This window comes from Notothenia rossii (genome assembly GCF_949606895.1).
Source record: "Notothenia rossii genome assembly, chromosome: 2".
Classification (NCBI taxonomy): domain Eukaryota; kingdom Metazoa; phylum Chordata; class Actinopteri; order Perciformes; family Nototheniidae; genus Notothenia; species Notothenia rossii.
The window spans coordinates 80,962,478-80,982,671 of record NC_136904.1 but is presented as its reverse complement, the minus strand read 5'-3'; the positions used below and the strand labels follow the sequence as shown (position 1 = coordinate 80,982,671).

General features: G+C 42.1%; 1 protein-coding gene across 1 annotated transcript in view; it reads left to right on the top strand.

Annotated features, from left to right (window-relative positions):
- The window catches only part of igsf3 (immunoglobulin superfamily, member 3), a 66,400-nt gene that overhangs the window by 21,510 nt on the left and 24,696 nt on the right, over positions 1 to 20,194 (top strand). Inside the window, exon 3 of the mRNA XM_079664587.1 lies at positions 16,800 to 17,219. Within this exon, the coding sequence (XP_079520713.1) occupies positions 16,800 to 17,219 (420 nt within the window). The remainder of the gene's footprint in view (positions 1 to 16,799; positions 17,220 to 20,194) is intronic.

Genomic DNA, 20,194 nt, shown 5'->3' with positions numbered 1-20,194 from the left:
TGCTGTGAAGCTGTTTGAAGCGAACGGTCACTTGTAGTTCCTCTGTGCACACCTCCATACTCAGATCTTTGAGATTGACTAGCTCAGTCTGTTGCATTTAAGGGTGTGTGTGTGTTTGACTTCCTCCTACACATCAGATTGCACAAGAAAAAGGACAACAGCCTGACATGGCCATCATGGTTGTCCTTATCCTACGCACCAGCCTGTGTGTGAGTGAGTCCAACAGCTAGCAGAACAACAAGCCCTCGCTGAGACAAGTATCACAGTGCTCTTACTTATGAAGCTCCCATATACCCTCACTGTCCTAGAAAGCACCATAGGAGTCACCAGGCTGGCAGCGTTACAGTTTTCTAGCCTCCGCACTTGGCAGTAGTCATCTATTCCCAGTGCTGTAGTAATACAGTAATAGAGCTGGAGAACCAAAGCCTTGGTGGATTTTCAAACTGAAACATTCTTGCATCTTCCTATTATTCACTGCCACCGTTCATCTTCAGATGTGTGACACTAGAACAAAATTAAGTTTGGCAGTGAGTGGTTTTGAAGAAAAGAAAGTGAGATGGATGGCACGAATAGGCTGAGATGAGGAAATTGAAAAAGAGAGGAATGGGGACAGAAGTGGCCGTATTGGAAATGGGTAGTGGGGCGATGCTGAATAGAATGTGTGACCAATAAATGATGAGCTCTTCCTCTCGACTCCAATGTGATTGGTTACACCTCCCCGAGGCATTACCCACAATACAACTGGTGCTATAGGGGTGTGTTTTTAAATAGTCTCTGCCTGATGTGACTACTAAGGTTAATGCAGTTACAAACTGCCATACAAGTTCTAAATGCAATTAGCCAGGACAAATTGAAGAGACAGAGAAAGAAAGAGACAGTAGGAAGAGGCTGGAGATAAGACCTAGGTATTTCAATTAAGGAAGAGGGAAACTGTTTCGGTGAATCATTTCCAGAACAAACCGTTGCAAAATACCACATTTCTCCAGTCACACTGCATTTTCATTAGGTTTATGGCCTACATTTCATTTCCTCTCATTTTTAGTGAAAGGAATCCTTTCACAATTAACTGTGGCCCTACTGCATGCTGAACATCTTTGAAGCAATGCCTACCCCAAGGTCAAAATGTATTTAATTTGTTCTGTATGAGTGTTTGTGAAGGGGTAAAAGAACAGACATGTGGATTTGTCTTAGCCTAGCTGAGCCTGTGCTCTGCTGAACATACATACAGAGTAAGAGTGGCTGAATCATGCTGCTGCTGAGCTCAGCATTGTGTGTGTGGTGTGTGTGTGTGTGTGTGTGTGTGTGTGTGTGTGTGTGTGTGTGTGTGTGTGTGTGTGTGTGTGTGTGTGTGTGTGTGTGTGTGTGTGTGTGTGTGTGTGTGTGTGTGTGTGTGTGTGTGTGTGTGTGTGTGTGTGTGTGTGTGTGTGTGTGTGTGTGTGTGTGTGTGTGTGTGTGTGTGTGTGTGTGTGTGTGTGTGTGTGTGTGTCTGGTTTGTGCCCCTCCCCTGCCTTTATTCTCGCAAGGGACCCTCCGCTGCCAAGTTGCACTCCTGTGCTTCACTTAATGAGAGAGACCGAATGTGGGGAAATCATCTTGCATTCCATCTTGTACATTGGGTGACATCGGGACCCCGCCCCCCCTTATCCCTCTTCTCTGTTCCCTCTCATCATCTGAATTCTGCTCGCTCCATCAATCCAAAGCTCCTGAGTCGATTCGGTCTGGTCCCCCTCCTCGGCCCCCCAGCTGGCGTTGGTCATTCAGGTATATGGGTTTGTCAATACAGCTGCTCTTTGAGATTCATCAAAGGAGAAAGGCATGAGGGTGAGTGGAGCACACGTTTATAGCATAGCATTGTGGACGCAAACCGTGATTGAATAAAGACAGGTGAGGGAGGATAGAATACTTTCTTTTTTTAGAGCAAGCAAACATATGGGTGAAGCCTCGTGTTGACAAGGAAAGATAACATCAGATGTACTAAAGGAAAATAAAGGTGTAGATGAATAGACAAGAGAGGCTGTTTCTCTATGTCTTTCGGTATTGATTGCGAGCAGAGGCCCGTGTGTGACTGGAGCATTTTATCTCCCTCGTTTCTCCTTGCAGTGACACTTCCAGCTTTCTCTGCTCCCCCCCCCCCCCCCCCCCCACCTCTGGCCTTACCATCACCTCTCTGTTTCATTTACTATTGCATTCCCTTTTCTGCCTGTTGTGTATGTGTGCACCTACTGGCTCTGAGCTGCAGACCAGACAGGACTCCAAATGGAACGAGATTTTATCCCTATGTCTGGCTTGTCATTTCCTTGCACATCTCATCTACTTTTAGCAGACAGGGCTCTCTGCTAAATAACATTACTACCACTTGGACCCACCACACATTCACAGACAGTAACACCAACAGAGTCGCAGTCACACAGTGTAGCGAGCTGTCAGTCAGGACAGATGTCACACCCATAATTGAGTCTGTGCTGTAGTGCTCCCATCGGAAGAAATCCTTTCTACTGAACATCACTGAAGAGGACTTTAAAAACCCAGCGGATCACTGCGGTACACAATACTACTGTTGAACATGTTGCACTCTGAATAAAACAGCATCGTTGAACAGGGCCTACCAAACACCTGTGTGGGTGGAGAAAAATAAATGTTTTTAAGTTCTCTTATCATTATAGGGCCTAACAAAGACTGTACTCAAAGTTGGGGCAGTGAATACAAAAATAAATGGTAATTCAATAAAAAGGGAGGTATTTAGATTGGTCTGTTAGATTTAATCACAAACAGACACAAACACAGAGGAAAACACTACATGCAATCCTCAATTACACTTACTATAAATGGACCCAACTTAGGTCCCGAGTTAGGTCTTAGAGACTAGGAACACAGTGACTCCTGAATGAGCTGCAGTGTTTAAGCCAATTTCCTCTTCCTCAAAATATCGCTGCTATGGAATATGGCAGCCTAATTACAAAGCAGTTGCTATTAAAGATTACTCTAAATGCTCTCTTAGCCTACAGACTCATGTTCAAGCATATACACTTTCCTGCAAATGTAGGTGGTTACCCTTTTTAAAAATAGAATTATGTCAAAGAGGCTCTACATTTAGCTCATTGCGCTACACGCTACTGAGCTAATCTTATGAGAAAATATTTAATGTGCTAAAAAAATACATGTGTGTTGGTGTGTGTTTAGTGTATATATGTTTATAAATGTTTATATAATGGGCTAAAGATGCACCAGTGTTCCTAGTTGATTTGATTAGCTTAGCTAAGCGCTAACCCTCAGGGGTCTGCTGCCTCTTCTCTGTGAGATTAACAGAACACAGCCACAGTTTGAATATGAATTCAGCATGAATATGGATGGGAATTAATGTGCTAACGAGTGTTTGTGTTCATGTCGTTAAAATGTGTGCTAGTAAAGAGTGAAGCTTGCAGTAGAATAGCCTCCAGGACTAATGTGGTTGTGACTGGGGTCCAGGACGCTCATACTGCCTCATTGTTAGATGTTAGCGGCTGCTTTTGAAGCCTTAAATGAGCAATAAGAGGACAAGAGGTTGTTCCTGGTGCAAGCTATAACCTACATCTGATAAGCCCCTTTGACACGGACATTACATAAGATGTACAAGAACATGCACAGATGTTGGCATTCATGCATTCACTCACGGCAGGTTATGTTGAAGATACTTGTAGGCAAATAATTTTTTTCTTGGCATAAACATAGCTGTTTGAGCAACTCAACTGCCTATATAATCACAAACACATAAGCTGCACTCCATTCTGCCATGCCAGCATGCTACATGTTGTATAGAGGAAAGGGTGGGGAAATTATATTAACAAAGAGCAGGCAGCATACAGAAGGCTACTGCTTCTTTATGAGGCTGGGACATTTTAAGAACCTTTTTGTTTTGGATTCAACCGCTACAAGCCATTATTAAATTAGTGCCTATACATTTGTATTGTTAACCTGCAGCACGAGTCTTGCGTGACAAATGGAAATTGAGTGGATTCATGTTACACCAACATAAATCATCTGTTTAAAGCAACAATGTTTCTCCCTCATACAAAATCAAGTGTGGGGTTACCACAACCTCCTCGCCCTTATTTTTGTCATGGGCTTGTCAGTTTGGACTGCTGATACCACTTTGAAGCTTAGCATTGCACCCACCTCATTAGCATGCTAATCACAGCCTCGTTATTTGCAATAGGAAACATAGGTTTAGTTAAAATGCCTGATATAATGGATTTGTACAGGGGCCGCAGTGCCAGCCGCCGGTTGTTTTTCGAGTGCTGGCGTTGAAACGAAAAGTAAAAGTCGAGAAGCCTGGGAGGCTAAATTCATTTTGTTGATGCATCGACAAGGCAAGCAAGCTGATGATCCTCGAGCTCTGTCTCAGGGACACACTGCTATCTTAAATCTCAAGTACACAATCCAATGGTGCACACACACGCACAAACAGCAACTCACAGATATCTAAAAGCTTTAGCAAGGACTTTTGACTTTGTGTAAAGACATATTTGTGCACATACAACACACAGAGGCATGAAGAGTCCCTCCCTCTCAGTTGGCTGCAGGGTAGATGGCAGACATATGTTGCCACCTGTGACCCGGTGCCAGGGAGGCGATGCTCGGGATGTGGGTAGAATAGTGGGATAATGGGTGTGTGTGTGTCTGCGTGTGCCTGCCTGCGTGCAAAGGGCGGGGTTGGCATATGCCTAATTCTCCTCATTGCTGGCAGCTTAGACAGACAGTTGCTCCCTCATCTGCTGCCCTGTTGGATGGGTTCCTGGTGATTGAGTGCTGCCCGCCTCCCTCACTCTATTTGTATTTGTCTCTCTTTCCCTCAAAGGCACCCTTTCTCATATACACACAACTGCTGATACTATGCACCTCTGGCCAGCTTCCACACTCTGCTCCACTCAACCTCAGCCTTGCAATGTTTTCGCTCTAGATCTTGTCATTGTGAGTTTTTGAAAAATACAAAAGGCTTTAGATATATGACTGTATTCCTAGATTCGTGTTCCTTTTTAGGGTAGCGGCCATTTGGAACTGGCCTGAAGACAAGCCTTTGTACACTGATTAAAAAACAATGATATGTTTTGTAAGGTTTACAAAAAACACACACACACACACAAACCTCCACGCACAGAGAAATGGTCAGATGGTTCGGGCTATAACTGGTTCTACCCTCAGGGAAGTCTTTAATTGGTCACAGTGCTTTACCATCTGGGGCTGGGGCGACTGATGGAGGGATGAAGGGAGATGGTGGGAGCTCCTGGAGGGGGGAGGGACAGTAAGTGCACTACAGGGATGCAGTTTATTAGTTTTAATACTTGCACCTCTAGTAATATTAGAAACATAATATACTTGATAAATGCTGTTGTTAGCATACAAGGGGGACGTTGTGTTTTGTTTGTAAATAATTTCACATGGTGCATTGCTGTGCCTGTGTGCCTGTAATGTAGGTAGACAGGTAATTGTGTGCCAACATGTATGTGCTGATGTTTGCAAAAGAGCAAAACCCTGCACATGTGCTAACAACCTCCAAGCCAGCACCGTTGGAGACATACACACAAACACAGGGGTGGCTTCAGTATGTCTTTCCCGAGTGTTTGCTGTCATTCATCTTATTTGGATGCTCAAGCAAACGGAAGCGCGTGACAGATGAAACGATGAAGAAAGTGGGTCTGAAGCTGGCTGAGAAGAGAAGTGTAGATAAAGGAGAGGAAGGGAGGGAATAGAAGGAAGATTTCATGTGTTTAGGCATGATGAGTACATCTTTGATGCTCTAAAGGATTTCAGTCAACGATAGCTTTGCACACAGCTCTTCTCAAATGCTCTTAGGAAGATTTGTCTTTCATACTCCCACCTCTCGTCAGACTACCCCTCCTCTTACGCCTTGCCTTATAATCTTCTGCTTACTCTCCATCTTCCCAACACACTCACTCAGGCTCATTTCCTGGCTGGGCCTCAGTGAGAGGTTGTGTCATATAGTGTGTACCAGCGTGCGCCCGCTTGTGTTTGCGAGCGTCTTAGTTAGTGTTAAATCCCCCTCTTCTGCCTTTGTGTAAACAGCGTCTCGTATTTGAAAGCTTCTTCTCACCACGGATCCCTTCTCTTATCGCAAAATTCCGCCTTTTAGCTCCACGTCACCATTCTCCTGCTACAATAACAAAGCCCACTTCTTCACTCGCTGCCCATCTTCCTTTTCTTTTCTTCTCCCACTTTCTCCTTTTGTTATACCTATCCCACTTTGCTTCTGCTGTTCTGTGAGAAAACCTGGACACATGCATAGAAGTCCTATAAAACAAACCGGGGAGATCCGACGGCTCATAAAAGTGCTTTAGATGTGTTCTTATATTTTTATTTTCATTTCATATATTATACTGCGTATGCTTTTTGTTATTAGACGAGGGGGTTTTATAAATTCATGCATTTTGCAGCTCAGCACAAATGAGTAAAAACACAACTTGTGCCAGCGAGTTTTGTAATAAACTGCTTTACAAAATAATGTTAATAAGCAGCACACCCCTTAGGACTGCATGTTTGATTCAGTGACCCAGGGCAGCGGAGTCACAGATCTGCAGGAAATGTTTGGGTGAGGAGGGGGGAGTACCTCTGTCACTCATACTACTGTGTGTGTGTCAGAGAGCAGCTGTCCCCCCGGGCTTTATCTGTGTGAGTTTGGGTGCCTGGGTGACTGTGTAAAACGGAGACGGGGAGAGAGATATTTTTGATGTGTCTCTCCGATCTTTAGGTATAATGAGCTGTAATAGCCACAGGGGGCTTAGCTCTGTTTCTCTCTCTTACTCACACAAGGAGCAGATGTTGCTCCCTTTACTAGTTTTATGGCCACCTCGGCTATAACCAACTTGCAATAGGGTCATTGTCTGACTGACATGTAGACTACAGGCGGGTTGGAGTGTGATCAGAACTCAATAAAACGTGGTAGCCTTTGATCTAACACAATCATGATGGAGGCAAGCTGGAGGAGGAAGGAGGCCAAGGGAAACAGCACAAGTGATAATTGGGTGCTGACAAGCAACTTGTCGAATGCAAAATAAACTGACCAGAAATCTGGAAGAGAGTGGGGGGGTCTGTAGAGGGAAGGCTTTGATGAAGGCAGCTCGAGTAAGAAGAACATTTTGAGTAGAAAAATGGGATCGAGCCTGAAGACAAATGTAAGGAGACAAGAAATAATGCTTCAGAGACCCCATTATTAAATGAAGAGGCCCTTTCCTTTCAGTCATTGTGACCTCTGTGTTACAGCACAGGACACACACTCACACCCACACACCCCCTCACACTGACGTTCCATTAGCAGGGGACCTCACAGCTCCTAACGGAAAATCTCATAACAGCATCTGTAAGATTTCTCATATCATCTAACCCCTTTGCAATACCCCAACCCCCCATTCCCGTTTTATCTCTCCTCGCAGTTATAAAAGATTGGATGTGGTGTGTTATGATAGCACTGTGTGGAAGCCTCTTTGATCAGTAGTGATAGAGTGAGACATTCATCTTATAGTGCCTCATTTACAAATAAATAATAGACAAATGTGTTTGTGTTCGTACCAGTTTGGTAAATAAAATATCAAAAGTAAAGCGGTTCAAACTATGTGGTAATATGATAATAAACCACAATCTCCGATCCAGATAATAAGCAATTGTTACCACATTCATAATGTATAAGGAAACCGTTTATTCTGCACTTCCCAACTCAGAAAGGAAGACGTTGCATCTACTCTAGCTCTTTGGCCCACTCATATAAGCCTATGTTTACAGATTAGAGCAAATAGAGAAAATGTTTTCCCTATTTGCATGGTGATTTTCTCTACAATGATCCTCTGATCGGGATTAGGCTTTGGCTTTAGGGCGGTGGTGGCGAAGTCCACCGGGACTTGGCTTGGCAACTGGAAAGTCACCAGTTCAAGTCCCGGAAAGACCAAGCGCTACCAAGGTGTCCCTGAGCAAGGCACCGTTCCCTACACTGCTCCCTGTGTGCCGTACATAATGGCAGCCCACTGCTCCTAACACTAGGATGGGTCAAATGCAGAGAAACCGTTTCGTTAGATAGTACCTGTACTGCGTAATGACAATAAATTGAATCTAAAATCTAATCTTTGGCATGACTCTCATATATGTTATATCAAAAGAGCTTCAGCCCTGTACACACAAGATCTTGACCTTTGGCTTGTAGGTTTTAACTCATTAAATATTATTCAAATAAATACTACGCTTGTTGATGTATGTACTTTCTGCAGAAATGGTAAATGTGATGTCGTGAAAGGTATTGGATTCTGTTGCTTTTGTTACACAGATAATGTGATGTTGTGTATTCTGCCAAAAAAACAAACGTATATGTCTCCGAACAAGAACTTAGCCACGTCAAAGTCAATTAGCTGACGGCTATGCAGACTGAAAGCTGTTGTCTCGTTAGAAATAATTGCAAGTGAGTCCACAGTGCCATCCAAATACAGACTAATTAATGTTTGGTTTCATATCTCATTCCGTTTGCTCATTAAATGGTTGTGTCCCAACGCATTATCAACATTTCGCCCATTATCAAAAGGTTTACGTATGCTCCACAATTAAAAAAAGTAAAGGAATAGCATTGGATTTATTCCATTCCATTGAACGAAATTGTATTAAAATGACCAATACATTATTATCAGTCTGCTTTACCACCCCTTGTCCAATCATAGCTTAGCAACCATCACCAGGCAGTGTTGGCCTGTCGACCTGATTGAATCCCTTCACATGCTGCAGCAGTGCGCATGGAGCTTTATTGAAAGCATTGCTCAACATTTAGAGCGTTCAAAGGGACTTAATTGTTTTTATTTGATTATTTTGAAAAAAGAAAAATCATTACAGCAGTGTTCAGGATAGATATGAGAAATATGCTTTAGTCTTCCTAAAAAAAAAAACATTGTTTTGAGAGTAGTTGTTAAAAATCTGCATTCTAACTGTAAAATACAAAAACACTTGACATGGTACCACCCATTTTAAAACTATAGTAGTAGATGGTTTAGTACTTTTTCTATTGCTCAGTAAATGCTGTTGTCCTCACAGTACCTGGTTAATAATATACAACAGTGGCCAGAGCTTATTTCAGAAGGGAACTCGGCAGTGTTTACTTAAAACCCCTGGGTGCTGTACAATGTGTATTTAACAAAAAATGCCACACAAATAACAAAACAGCTTCATACACACAGTCACAGGAGAATGACATTTTAACAAACACATCATTATGACATCAAATCTTAATGAACACGTCGTCTCCCTGGGTCCGTACAATGCACGACAGCCATTATGCCTGTATTACATAAATATGCAAAAACAATGAAGGAGAAGGATGAAAGGAGTGGTGTTCTGTATTTGAGATTTAATAAGGTGTCAGGCTTATCTGATCATGTGTGTTCTATTATGGATGTACCCCGTGCTGTGGACCCACATCCAACGCCGCAGACTTCTGCTCCAGTCTTTCCATCTCATTCTCTGTTAAAGAGGGCTCCCTCGTGTCTCCTCTCTGGCTCCGAGGCACGATCTTTACTCTGCCCTTTTTTTCAAGTTAAACTCCATATCCTGTCCTTATTATCAGTTCAGGCACTTGGGGCTGGCTCGTAGACCTCTGTTCACCAGAGTTGGCTTTGGTGTTTGCTTGTGGTGTTTTGTTTGAAGGCCTTCTTGATTTTATTTTTGTCTCCTGAGTGCTCTGTGTTGTTTGGCAGATTTGTGTTTTTTTGTGTAGGGTGTTGAAGTAAAAGGAACTGCTTCAGTCCAGAATCTATATACATGCTGAAAACAAAAACATACTAATGTTTTTGAAGAAGTTTTAGTTTATCCTGCACAGAAATTGGGTTGGCTTGAAGGATACATTGCACGATTGACGAGCATTGTTTTGCATCTTTGCTCTTTTCTTCCCTTTCCCTCTTTGTGTTCATCCTCATATGTGTCTGCGTCCTCGTACTTTGCCTTCCCCTCCCAACATTACCCAGTTGAACCACTTCCTCCCTCATTCTGACTCAACTGCTCTTACAGAGAGGAACACAGGCGTGGAGGTTGTGAATGGGCAGAGTAATGGACAATAAGGATGAGAAAGACAGATGTAAACACAGTTCCTGTATGTATATATATATCTATCCCTTTTGTATCACTTCCTGACCCAACACGCCTGCATGTGTTCCAGGCAGTCAGTGACGTCTGCTAAGCGATGATGCTGGACTTACACGAAGAGGAGCTAAAGATCGCCCACTCGCTCTGTTTCCCTCTCAGCAGTACTCTCACTTTCACAGAGTAATTAACAATAATTACCCTACTGGCTTTGCCAAATGGGCATTTGCTTTGCAGTGCAACACACAAACACTGACACTGAAGGCCATGACATACAGAGAAGTGGTAACTATGTCAGCTGCTTGAACATCTGCTGTGCTAGTCAGTAGCATTGAGAATGTCATACCCTTTAGGACCAAAAGGGTGTATACTTTTGTATTAATTTGCATATAGGATTTTTTCCTTGCTTTGGTTTTGTCCCCATAACTTCCAATGATATTTATGATAATAATACGCCTTGACAACCCTGTGTGGTTTTTCCAGAGATAAGTTGACGCCTCTGCAACCGGCAGTACAGCTGCTATTGGCGAGTCTGTTTGTATCCAGGTTTCTGGATTTGGTGTGGAAGAGCATGATTAGCCTCCACAGAGCACTAACATCAACCCTATGAAGGATTTTTAGTATGCAACACCAACTGCACCACTCTACACCAGGCCTTATCCCCCGACACTGGTGCCCAACCTCACTAATGCTTTTGTGGCTGAATCTGAGCAAATCCTTTCAGCCCGTTTCAAATATCTTATAGAGCGCCTTCCCATCAGAGCTGAGAATATTATGGCGAGACATTAACGCCTGTGGAATAATATTTATGACCATTAAATACAGTATGGAAGTCCACATTTGAAGTTGCTTGCAGGGTCAAGCTGCCAGCTCTCAAAGGAGTTTTTTTTTGTGTTGCTTTTAAGTTATTTGCAGTATTTGCCAGAAGGAATAAACACTTCTAAATATATGTCAGAGAAAATCTCCATCATGGATATTGCCATTGTTAAACACCTTTTGATATCTTCTCCCTCATTCTTATTGGCAAGCAGCCCGTGGCAAAGGTTTGACATTTCCAATTGAGGCTAAGTTACTAACACACTGACAACAGAACAGAGTCAGACACATGCTGCATTTACACTTGCATTCAAGACATGGGCTTATAGGAACCTACATTCACACATGCACAAGCACAATGAAATTAAATCTGTGTGGGTGCATGTGTTGTTTGTGTTGTTGCTTATTAAGCCAGAGCATTTGCACTAACATCCGGGGTTATCATCATCATCATCATCATCATCTTCTCCCACAATGTGGTTAGATCCTCTCTATATGCTGTTTTTGTTTCATCTTTAAAAAAATCATGTTCGCACAAAGACTCACATGTGAAACGTTGTACCCACACAAACAAGCGCTGCTGTTTGATTTCCTTGTTGGAAGGAATCGTTTCTGCTTCTGCTTCTTGAACAGGCACAGCACAAACTTCAGAGAGATGCTAAAGGGTTGGTTGCATGCAAAATGTTCAGACGTGATAAATGATTATCTTTTTCTCATGTCGTCTTTGCGAAATCTCTTTTTCCCGTTTTTTGTGTCCTCGTGTCCCCCACACTTCTATCCCGGTGTAACTGGACTTAAAAGGCCAGCTTGAGGGATGACAACCGTCGCTCATTTCAGAGGGCTGAGAGAGGGGAAGATCAGGAATGGAGAGAGATGAAAGTGAAAATTGCAGATGAGGTAGAGCAGGAAGGGAGTAGTTTTAAAGATTTATAAAGGATTCTGTGTCAGTCAAGAAAACTGAATAACACATCCACACACAAGTTTCTCTATTTCAAAATGCAAAAGATTAACCGATTCATCAGTGAGAAATGTCTTAATCGCTGGAGCTTCTGAGATTGAAGTCTCTACGAATGCGATACAAGTGAGGAACATTACTTCTTAACTCCTGAAAGCCCTTGAATCAAATTCATTTATTTATTTAATGGTAAAAGAAATTGGCAGATGTATTGAAGACATGCACAATTTTTGCAATGGGAAAATGTGCTAAATGTCATAGTTTGAATATGTCATAAATGCACTCAGGAGGCATTCACACGTACATACGGTACTTTCTCTGGCACTTCTGCTGAGTAAGGGGGAAAAAAAGGTAAGGAAAGGGAAAAAAAATCTGCTATTTACTCAGGAGATTATTTTAATAGCTTGGTTACCCAATCGCAGGCTTAGGTTACACTATGATAACACTTAGATGAGCTAGAAAGATGTTGCAGCTGCACAGCTTTTGGCATAGCAGGGTAGCTACATTTTCTTTCAACACATAATTGACCTAAGTTGAGTGTGTGCATTTGTGTTAATCACATTATAGGGTGCACAATCTGTTACCAATGTGGAGACTGACCCTCGATGAAGGCACACAAAGCTGGTCCTACCAATGTTCTATTTACTCATACTCATAATGTTAACTTGTATCTTAATTAGATACAAGTTTAAGAATAAGACATGGAATACTAAACCATCTTTGTTATTGTCATCAAATCACCTCAAAGAATACATCTCAAAACATCTTAAATAACAGGCCATTGATACGTTGTTTTAAAAAAAAAAAAAAGCCTATACACTTTCCAAATACATTTGGGGCCTGTAGTGTCTTGTGAATGTTGCTAAAACAGGAGAAAATATGTTTGTTTTGTACTATTTGTTGGATGACAGACTTATGGTGTAAAGTGAGTATTAACAGCAGCAGGATGGTATATGTGAAATTGACTTACAATAAACTACAGTGCCTATGTACATTATAATGAAGAGCCAATGACATAGTAGGATCAATTCATTTTTTGTTTATACGAAAACATTTCTACAAGAATATATAGAATGTTCCCTAGATTTGTCTTTTAGGACTATTTGTAATTGTTGGAATTAGGCACACAGCAATTACGGTTAAGCAAGGTATAGGTCAATACGATGTCCTCACAAGACACAAAATGAGGGTGTATTTGTGTGTGCCAACGAATGCCATCTCATCCTGTTCTTAATCCTTCCAAGATTGAGGTCAGCGTGGCTATTGGAGGATCTCGGTGTGTTTACAACCCCCGCCTAACCCTGGGAAATGATGAGATTGGCTGTTGCTATCTCATCGGTTGTGTCTTTCAGGCGGGGGAGTTTCTTTTGGGGGGGGTGCGGTTGTAATATTTCATTCCAGTTGTTATCAGAGGCCCTCTGCATCTTGTGGGAGGGTTGCTATGGCAATGGCAGGTTGTAGCGTAGGTGTGTTGTTGTGGAAACAGTATGTCTACTTGAGGCTGCCGTTCACTCAAGAGTCAGAGTAAGAGGACTTGGCAACACCAGGTCATTGAAGAGGACGCTTGCATAATGAAATGTATTTACATTATGTCTATTTCAGCCAGAACACTGAATGGTAACAAAGGTCTTGGTAAAACAGTTTGAATCTTTTCACAATATTAATGTTATTTGTTTGTCTGCGAAATCATATTTCAATAAGATAAAAACGTTTTAATAACCTTAATTCTACTGACACACAACATAATACAAAAATAACGTCTTCTTTCTTTAAAACCCCAATCTTGTTTATTTTAATTGCTCAGAAACATTTATTTAGACATCTGTAGAACAATAACTTGAAATTGTATCTTCCCAACATGATTCCACTGAAAGTCAGTAAATGATAATATTGAGGAATTATCACCCAGCAGTAGCAACCATTAGTAGGAGATGATTGCTCAGCGTAGACCTGCAATAAGATAGAAAAGTGCCCTCAGTAGAGTGCAGATATATGCATCTAGGTGTGTCTCCAATCCCAAACAAAGAACAGATGAATTTGACTCAATTCTTCCCCGGGCGTCCTTTCAGTCGCTTAAGAGGAGTCTGGAGTCAGCAGTCAATGACGGTATAAACAGAACAAAAAAAAATGTAATTACTGCAAACATAAGAGGTCCTTGAGATAAGGTCAAATACTGTATGAGCACAAATAAACATAAGCCTGAAGGGTCCAGTAGTACCTGAGGTGATCTGCGGACAGAGAGATACACACACAACACATGCAACACACAGGCTTTTGACATGCAGAGATATTAAGCATATTTATATAAACACTAATAAAGGAATACTAAGACTCCCATGTTAGTCATTTTATCATGCAACCAACAAACAAATATATCAGCAGAATAGTTTTATTCCTGCCCTTGACTACCATTTGTATCCCTTGCTGCTTGAATGTTCATCAAGCACTCAAGGTAATGAAGAAGTGGTTTAGAACAGTGGTTTCCAACATGGAGGTCCGGACCCCAGTGAGGGTCACAAAAACCAGTAAGGAATGATTGATTTGAATGGTGGAAGAACCTCGTAACAGGGTATGGGCGAGGTAAAGACTTGAACATATTCAGAGCCTTTCCTCTCTACTAAACAGGCTGCTCAATTAATCTTATTTTAGTCGCAATTACGATTATGGCTTGCAACGATTACGAAAACAACATAATCGAAATAAAACGATTCTTTTTGTATTATTATTATTACTTTTTTTTTTTTTTTTTAAATACTTTTTTTTTTTAATTGGTTCTTCAGTTGAATTATACTTAAAGTTCAGGGTAATCAACTGTTAACATACTGTTCAAATTGTTTTTCTCCAATAAATTGATGTTTCCAAAGTAAATGGATAATCGTTTTTAATAATCGTGATATCAATTATTGACCCAAATAATCGAGATTATGATTTTTGCCATAATCGAGAAGCTCTAGTTCATATTAGAAAATTCCACATTTAAAACAAACACAGAGCTAACCGGGAGAAGAAAACAATGAATTTATTAAGTGTGTTTGACTTGTTAACAAAAAAACATAAGAGAGATGTTACACATTAAATACAATATGAAATAACCATAAACGATTTCTCCATATTCTGGGGTTATTACTCAATTCTAAAAAAGGGGTCCCTTAAGAGAAAAGGTTCAGAACAACAGCTTTAGGAGGCATTTACATACACATATATTTTCAAGATTGCCTCTAACTATTGCAGGAAACGGTTTATTCTTGTCTGGACTTAATGTACCTCCACAAAGCAGCATCTCATTAGAGTGCCACTGTGTCTGACCCATCTGATTACTCGCTTTCTTTTCCTGCCACTTCTGCTTTATCGTTGTTTCTTTCTTTGAGTGTCTTGTTAAACTCCAATAAGCAGATGTCATGCCTCCTCTCTGCCTCCTTTATCTTTTTTCTCTGATCTCTATGCCTTTGTTCTCCCCCCGTTTGTTTCGTTAGTGGTGTCTGTTTCTCTGTTCTCACAATCCCCTTCCCTCAATTTAACTTGTGTTTTCCAACAGAAATATGAGCGTTTGTGTATTAGCTTACATTAAAAGATAGCCTGAGTCTATGTTTAGTCGTCGCAGGTGACTTGAGTCGAAGCAAAGGCCTCGAACATGCTGATTTGTAGTCTTCACAATGACAATCCCTTAAGAGCCTGAATAGCCAAACATCTTGACAAAGCACTCTACCAAGATAAACCCTCACAAAGCACTTCCATTTTCTGTCTTTTGAAGGGCTCACAGTCACCACATGGCAATGCAAGAAAGCTTCTCTGCATTATTCGCTCAATTCATTTGTATCTCATCCTCGCTTAATGGTTGACTGCTGTCACTGTATGTCTTTGTATATTCTCCTTTTCTTAGGTATAGTGTATGTGCACATACACGTGTATTTGTGTGTTGTGACAACATTCATATGCATGCAATGCAGCTTCGTCACGCATTGTGTAGGGAGCAAACAGGATAGTCTTAATGTACAACCACACATCAAGACACAGTTGAGAGAGCTATCACTCAACATCCTGGAACTTTTCATCCTTGTTTGTCGTCATTAATGCTAACATTTTGGAGCTTGAGATCAAGGGATATTTATCAGCCTCTTTTCCTCTCTTCCGCACGCATTAATACACAGCGGCCCTGGTAAATATCCAAAAATACTCCCTTAGCGCCTTTTAAAACCTATGCATGTTTATTTCTGTCAGTGTTTGCAGTCTGCTTACTGAAATTCACACATCTTGATGTCTCTGTTGCCTCCCTGTACTTGACTGTCCCCCTCTCTCATCTCCACTGTTCTCCACCATCTGACTTGAAGTCTGTCCGCTGCACTCAGTTTTATTTAGATAGGACACATTTATAACATCCATTTTTACCTGCCGCTTGCATATTTAGTACGTGTGATCAAAACATTTTTGAAAGGTTTAATGAAAGCGAGTGAAGCTGTAAGATGCCAGTTTGGAGCTGTTGTGTTTGCTATAGAAAAACCAAATGGGATATAATCAGCCTTTAGAAAGTGCTGGAGGCGCCTGTCTGTGTGAGATAGAGGAAATGCCATCAACACACGATGGCATGTGAAAGTCATGTATTGATGAGAAAATAGAGGGCAACAACCTCAGAACAAAAGCTTGGTTGGATTAACACTTTTACCTCTCACTGGGGAGTACATCAGATTTAGAACCACTTACAGCAAAAGGCCTGTTAGTTTGAACTTCCATAATAAACAAATATAGTCAGCTTTGTTATATCTAAATAGAACAAAGCTGTCTATCTAATAACATGGTATTTCAGGTTTTTTTATAGACTGGTAGTGGGTTCATATGGTATGTAAAGAAAGGGATAACTCTGACCTGCCCTGACATAAAGGAACCTTTACATATCCTCACTCTAGTGCTAACTGTTCTCTCTTCTTCTTTGCAGTTATCGCGGACTCGTTGACAGTAGTCGCTCCCGCCCAGACTCTGTCCAAGGTGGAAGGCGACACGCTGCAGCTAACCTGTGAGGTATCTCGGACCACTCTGCAGCACACTCACTTATCAGTGGGCTGGTACCTGCGCTCCCCAGAGGACGCGGCATCCCCTCCCCAGGAGCTGGTCACCCTGTCGAGGGACTTTGTCCTGCGCTCTGGGGGCCCGTACCGGCAGAGGATGGCGGCAGGGGACCTCAGGCTGGACAAAACCAGTGCCACTTCCTACAGGCTGACTATTCACAAGCTGCAGCCAGTGGACCAGGGCCTGCTGTACTGCCAGGCTGTTGAGTGGATTCAGGACACAGATGGCAGCTGGTTTGCCATGACCAGAAAGCAGAGCGAGAAGACTCAGCTCCGCATTCAGCCCACTGGTGAGTCAAGAAAAGAGAATCTGTACAAAATAAAAGGGAGGCATAGACAGGGCAAAGATGCTGCTCTCCTCTTAGGTCCCCCATGTCCTTTTGACAGACGCACAAGCACACATGTGGGCCGGCTTCCTCTGATTGCTGATCAGTATCTCCCACTAAGCTCATTAGCTCACTAAAAAGGGCTTAACTAAACCTCCACAGACTCTGCACTTTTGTATTTGTGTCTGTTTGATGGGCAACATTACAAGCACATCCAGGAATAACTTCACCAGCTTGGAAACAGCTTGGCTGTTTGACAGGGGAAGACCTATGGCTTCCACGTTTACAATTTCCCAGACAACAAGTGAACCAGGGATCGGAATGTAAAGATGCTTTTTTCATCACTCTCTGCCAACAATTACACCATTCTAGTTCGTGCCTGAGTGCACTAGTGGGAGAATCCGTGCTGGTTTGGTGCGGTTGCCAACTCTGAAGGAGGATATTGTCTAATGGAAGGGAGGAAGGGAATTACTTACCGAGGAAGGAAGGAGCAGGGAGGGGGAGTATTGGCGGGGGACGTGGGGAAGAGTAAGAAACAAGGGGAAAGTATGTGGAAGAAAGAAACAGTTTGTTGCTGTGGCTCATTGAGGAGTATGCCTCATATGATAATGATCTAACGAAGTGTCAATCGCAGACTTGATAGACCGGAACCAAAGACGGCTTTACGACTCCCCACACGTACTTATAACCTCCCACCGACCTGACCCCACCTCACCCTCTGCTGTGTATTGCGCATACATAAAGAAAGTCTTTCTATGCTTCCAAGAAAGGGCCACAGAGATGGGTGATAAACCGCTTTGACATTAGCTCAATTACCAAGGCAGCACGCAGTGGCGAGTGTCTCATGCCAGTAAATCACTTCAAAGTGGAATCGTTTTGCCTTTCTCCATTAAGCATCAGATCCGCTCTGGACCAATACAACTTGATGGTGCCCCAGATAGTGCTCGGTGGATGAGAAGGAGAATGGAAACTCAGATGTAAAGCAGGTTTGTCAGATGAGTTCCTGCTACTTCAGGGTGGAGACAAAAGGCACTGTGATAGCTCCCCTCTCAGCGCCCTCCGTCACTCTCCTTCTTCCCTGTAATCTATAATAGATGGAGGTGTGGTTACGTGACAAAGAGAATACAGCAGAGTTATGCTGCAGTGTGCGGCTTGGGTGTGAGTGCTCAAACTCGTATGTGGATACACTTAGATTTCTTACTTGTGTGCTCATCATTGCATGATGCAAGCACCACTTGCATACCTTTAGGCTGAACTTGTGTGTTTTAATATTGCACCTGTCCATGTGCAAATTCGACAGACGGAGAGAGACATTTAGAAAAAAGAAGCGGTAGCTCCTCCATTAGGTTCTTATTATAAAAGATGGAGTGGATCTTACGACAGCCCCACCGCTAACTAATCACCCAGCGGCAGCATCAGAGAGAGTAGCAACGGACAGAATCCTAATTTACCTTTCGCTCTCGGTTTTTTACCATCTTTCTCTTTTCTCTCACCTCCTCCCTTGTTCCCCACTCTCACATCACCTCTCATTTTCTGCACTCATGTCTCATCACTGCATTTCTCACTTCTCCCTCTGACTTTCTCCATTACGCACTTTTTCCTTCGCCCTTCTGCTTCTCGCACTTAATTCTCTTTCTTTCTTAATTAGCTCTGAACACTAACACATGCTGGACCTGTGAGGCTGTTATTTACCCCTCGGCACCCTAAGCTGAACTCTGCTGTAAAAATGGTTTAAAAAGAGCTCCATGTTCAACTTCCTTCACAATTCATCCCATTCAAATGCCACGATACAATGACTTGCTGTCCTTTTTAAGCATTCAGGAAGCAATCGGTTGGACTTCCCCTTGACCCTGATGTCATAATTTGCATCTATATGTTCCCCACTGCAGCGAGTAATTATTATTTCCATCAGACATTTAACTAATTATACATTATTATTATTATTATTAGCAGTAGTACTATTAATAGTACTATTAGTCGTTGTATTGTTATAATACAATTATTGACCACATGTATTCCTTTTTTAATGTTACCTGAATTATGATTGTTTTAGCTAAAATGACATATTCCTAACTACACTACTATGATTGAAATGCTGTTTGTCTTTTAATGAAAGGCATCCAGCTCTCAGGCTCAAAAGTCTCTATTTTACTTGTGTGTATGCTTACTGTGTGGGTTTGTGTGCGTACCTTCATATATTTGTTTATATGTAAACAATATCCCTCTTCCTCCCACCTTAATGTTCCCCATAACAAGCTCAATACCAACGTCAAGCTTTGAACTGTGTGTGTTTCTCAGGAAGTCTTTGTAATTACAGCTCGGGGCGACCACCTCACTGAGAGGCAAAGCAGCAGTCTCTGATACATACTGTGCTTATCATCTGGAAATTAATACAGCAAATCAAACTGAACTCCCAGCCATACACACACACGCACGTATGCAAGCACAACCGCACAACAAGCTTAATGTGGAGGAGCTAGCATTAGCAGTTTACTTTGACTGCTCTGTTTTAGACTGTGCAGGGGCATGAGGAGAGAGCCTGACTCTGTTTCAGACTGCTGAAGAGAATTTTAATCAGATGTGTTTTTTTTTTTATTGCAGAGGTGAAACCAAGCGGGCTCTGAAAGATCAGCGTTTTACTGGAGTTATGCATTGCGTGACCTTAAAGCTTCTCCAGCTTTTATTCTCCCTCTAGCTCACTCCTTTTTTCTGTCCCTCTCTCTAACTGATGTTATTTTATGGCCCCCACCTATACCTGACCCTCAATCTCTGCACTCTCTTTAAGTAGGCTGCGGGTTCAACATATAGTAGACTGTGGATATTAAGATGAAGGCAGTGTTGTGCATTTCAAGTGTAGCAGACATTAAGACAGTCTTGTTTTAAACATCAGAGAAAAGTAGTTTGAGATCATAAGAGAGATCTCCCCCACACCTACGCTC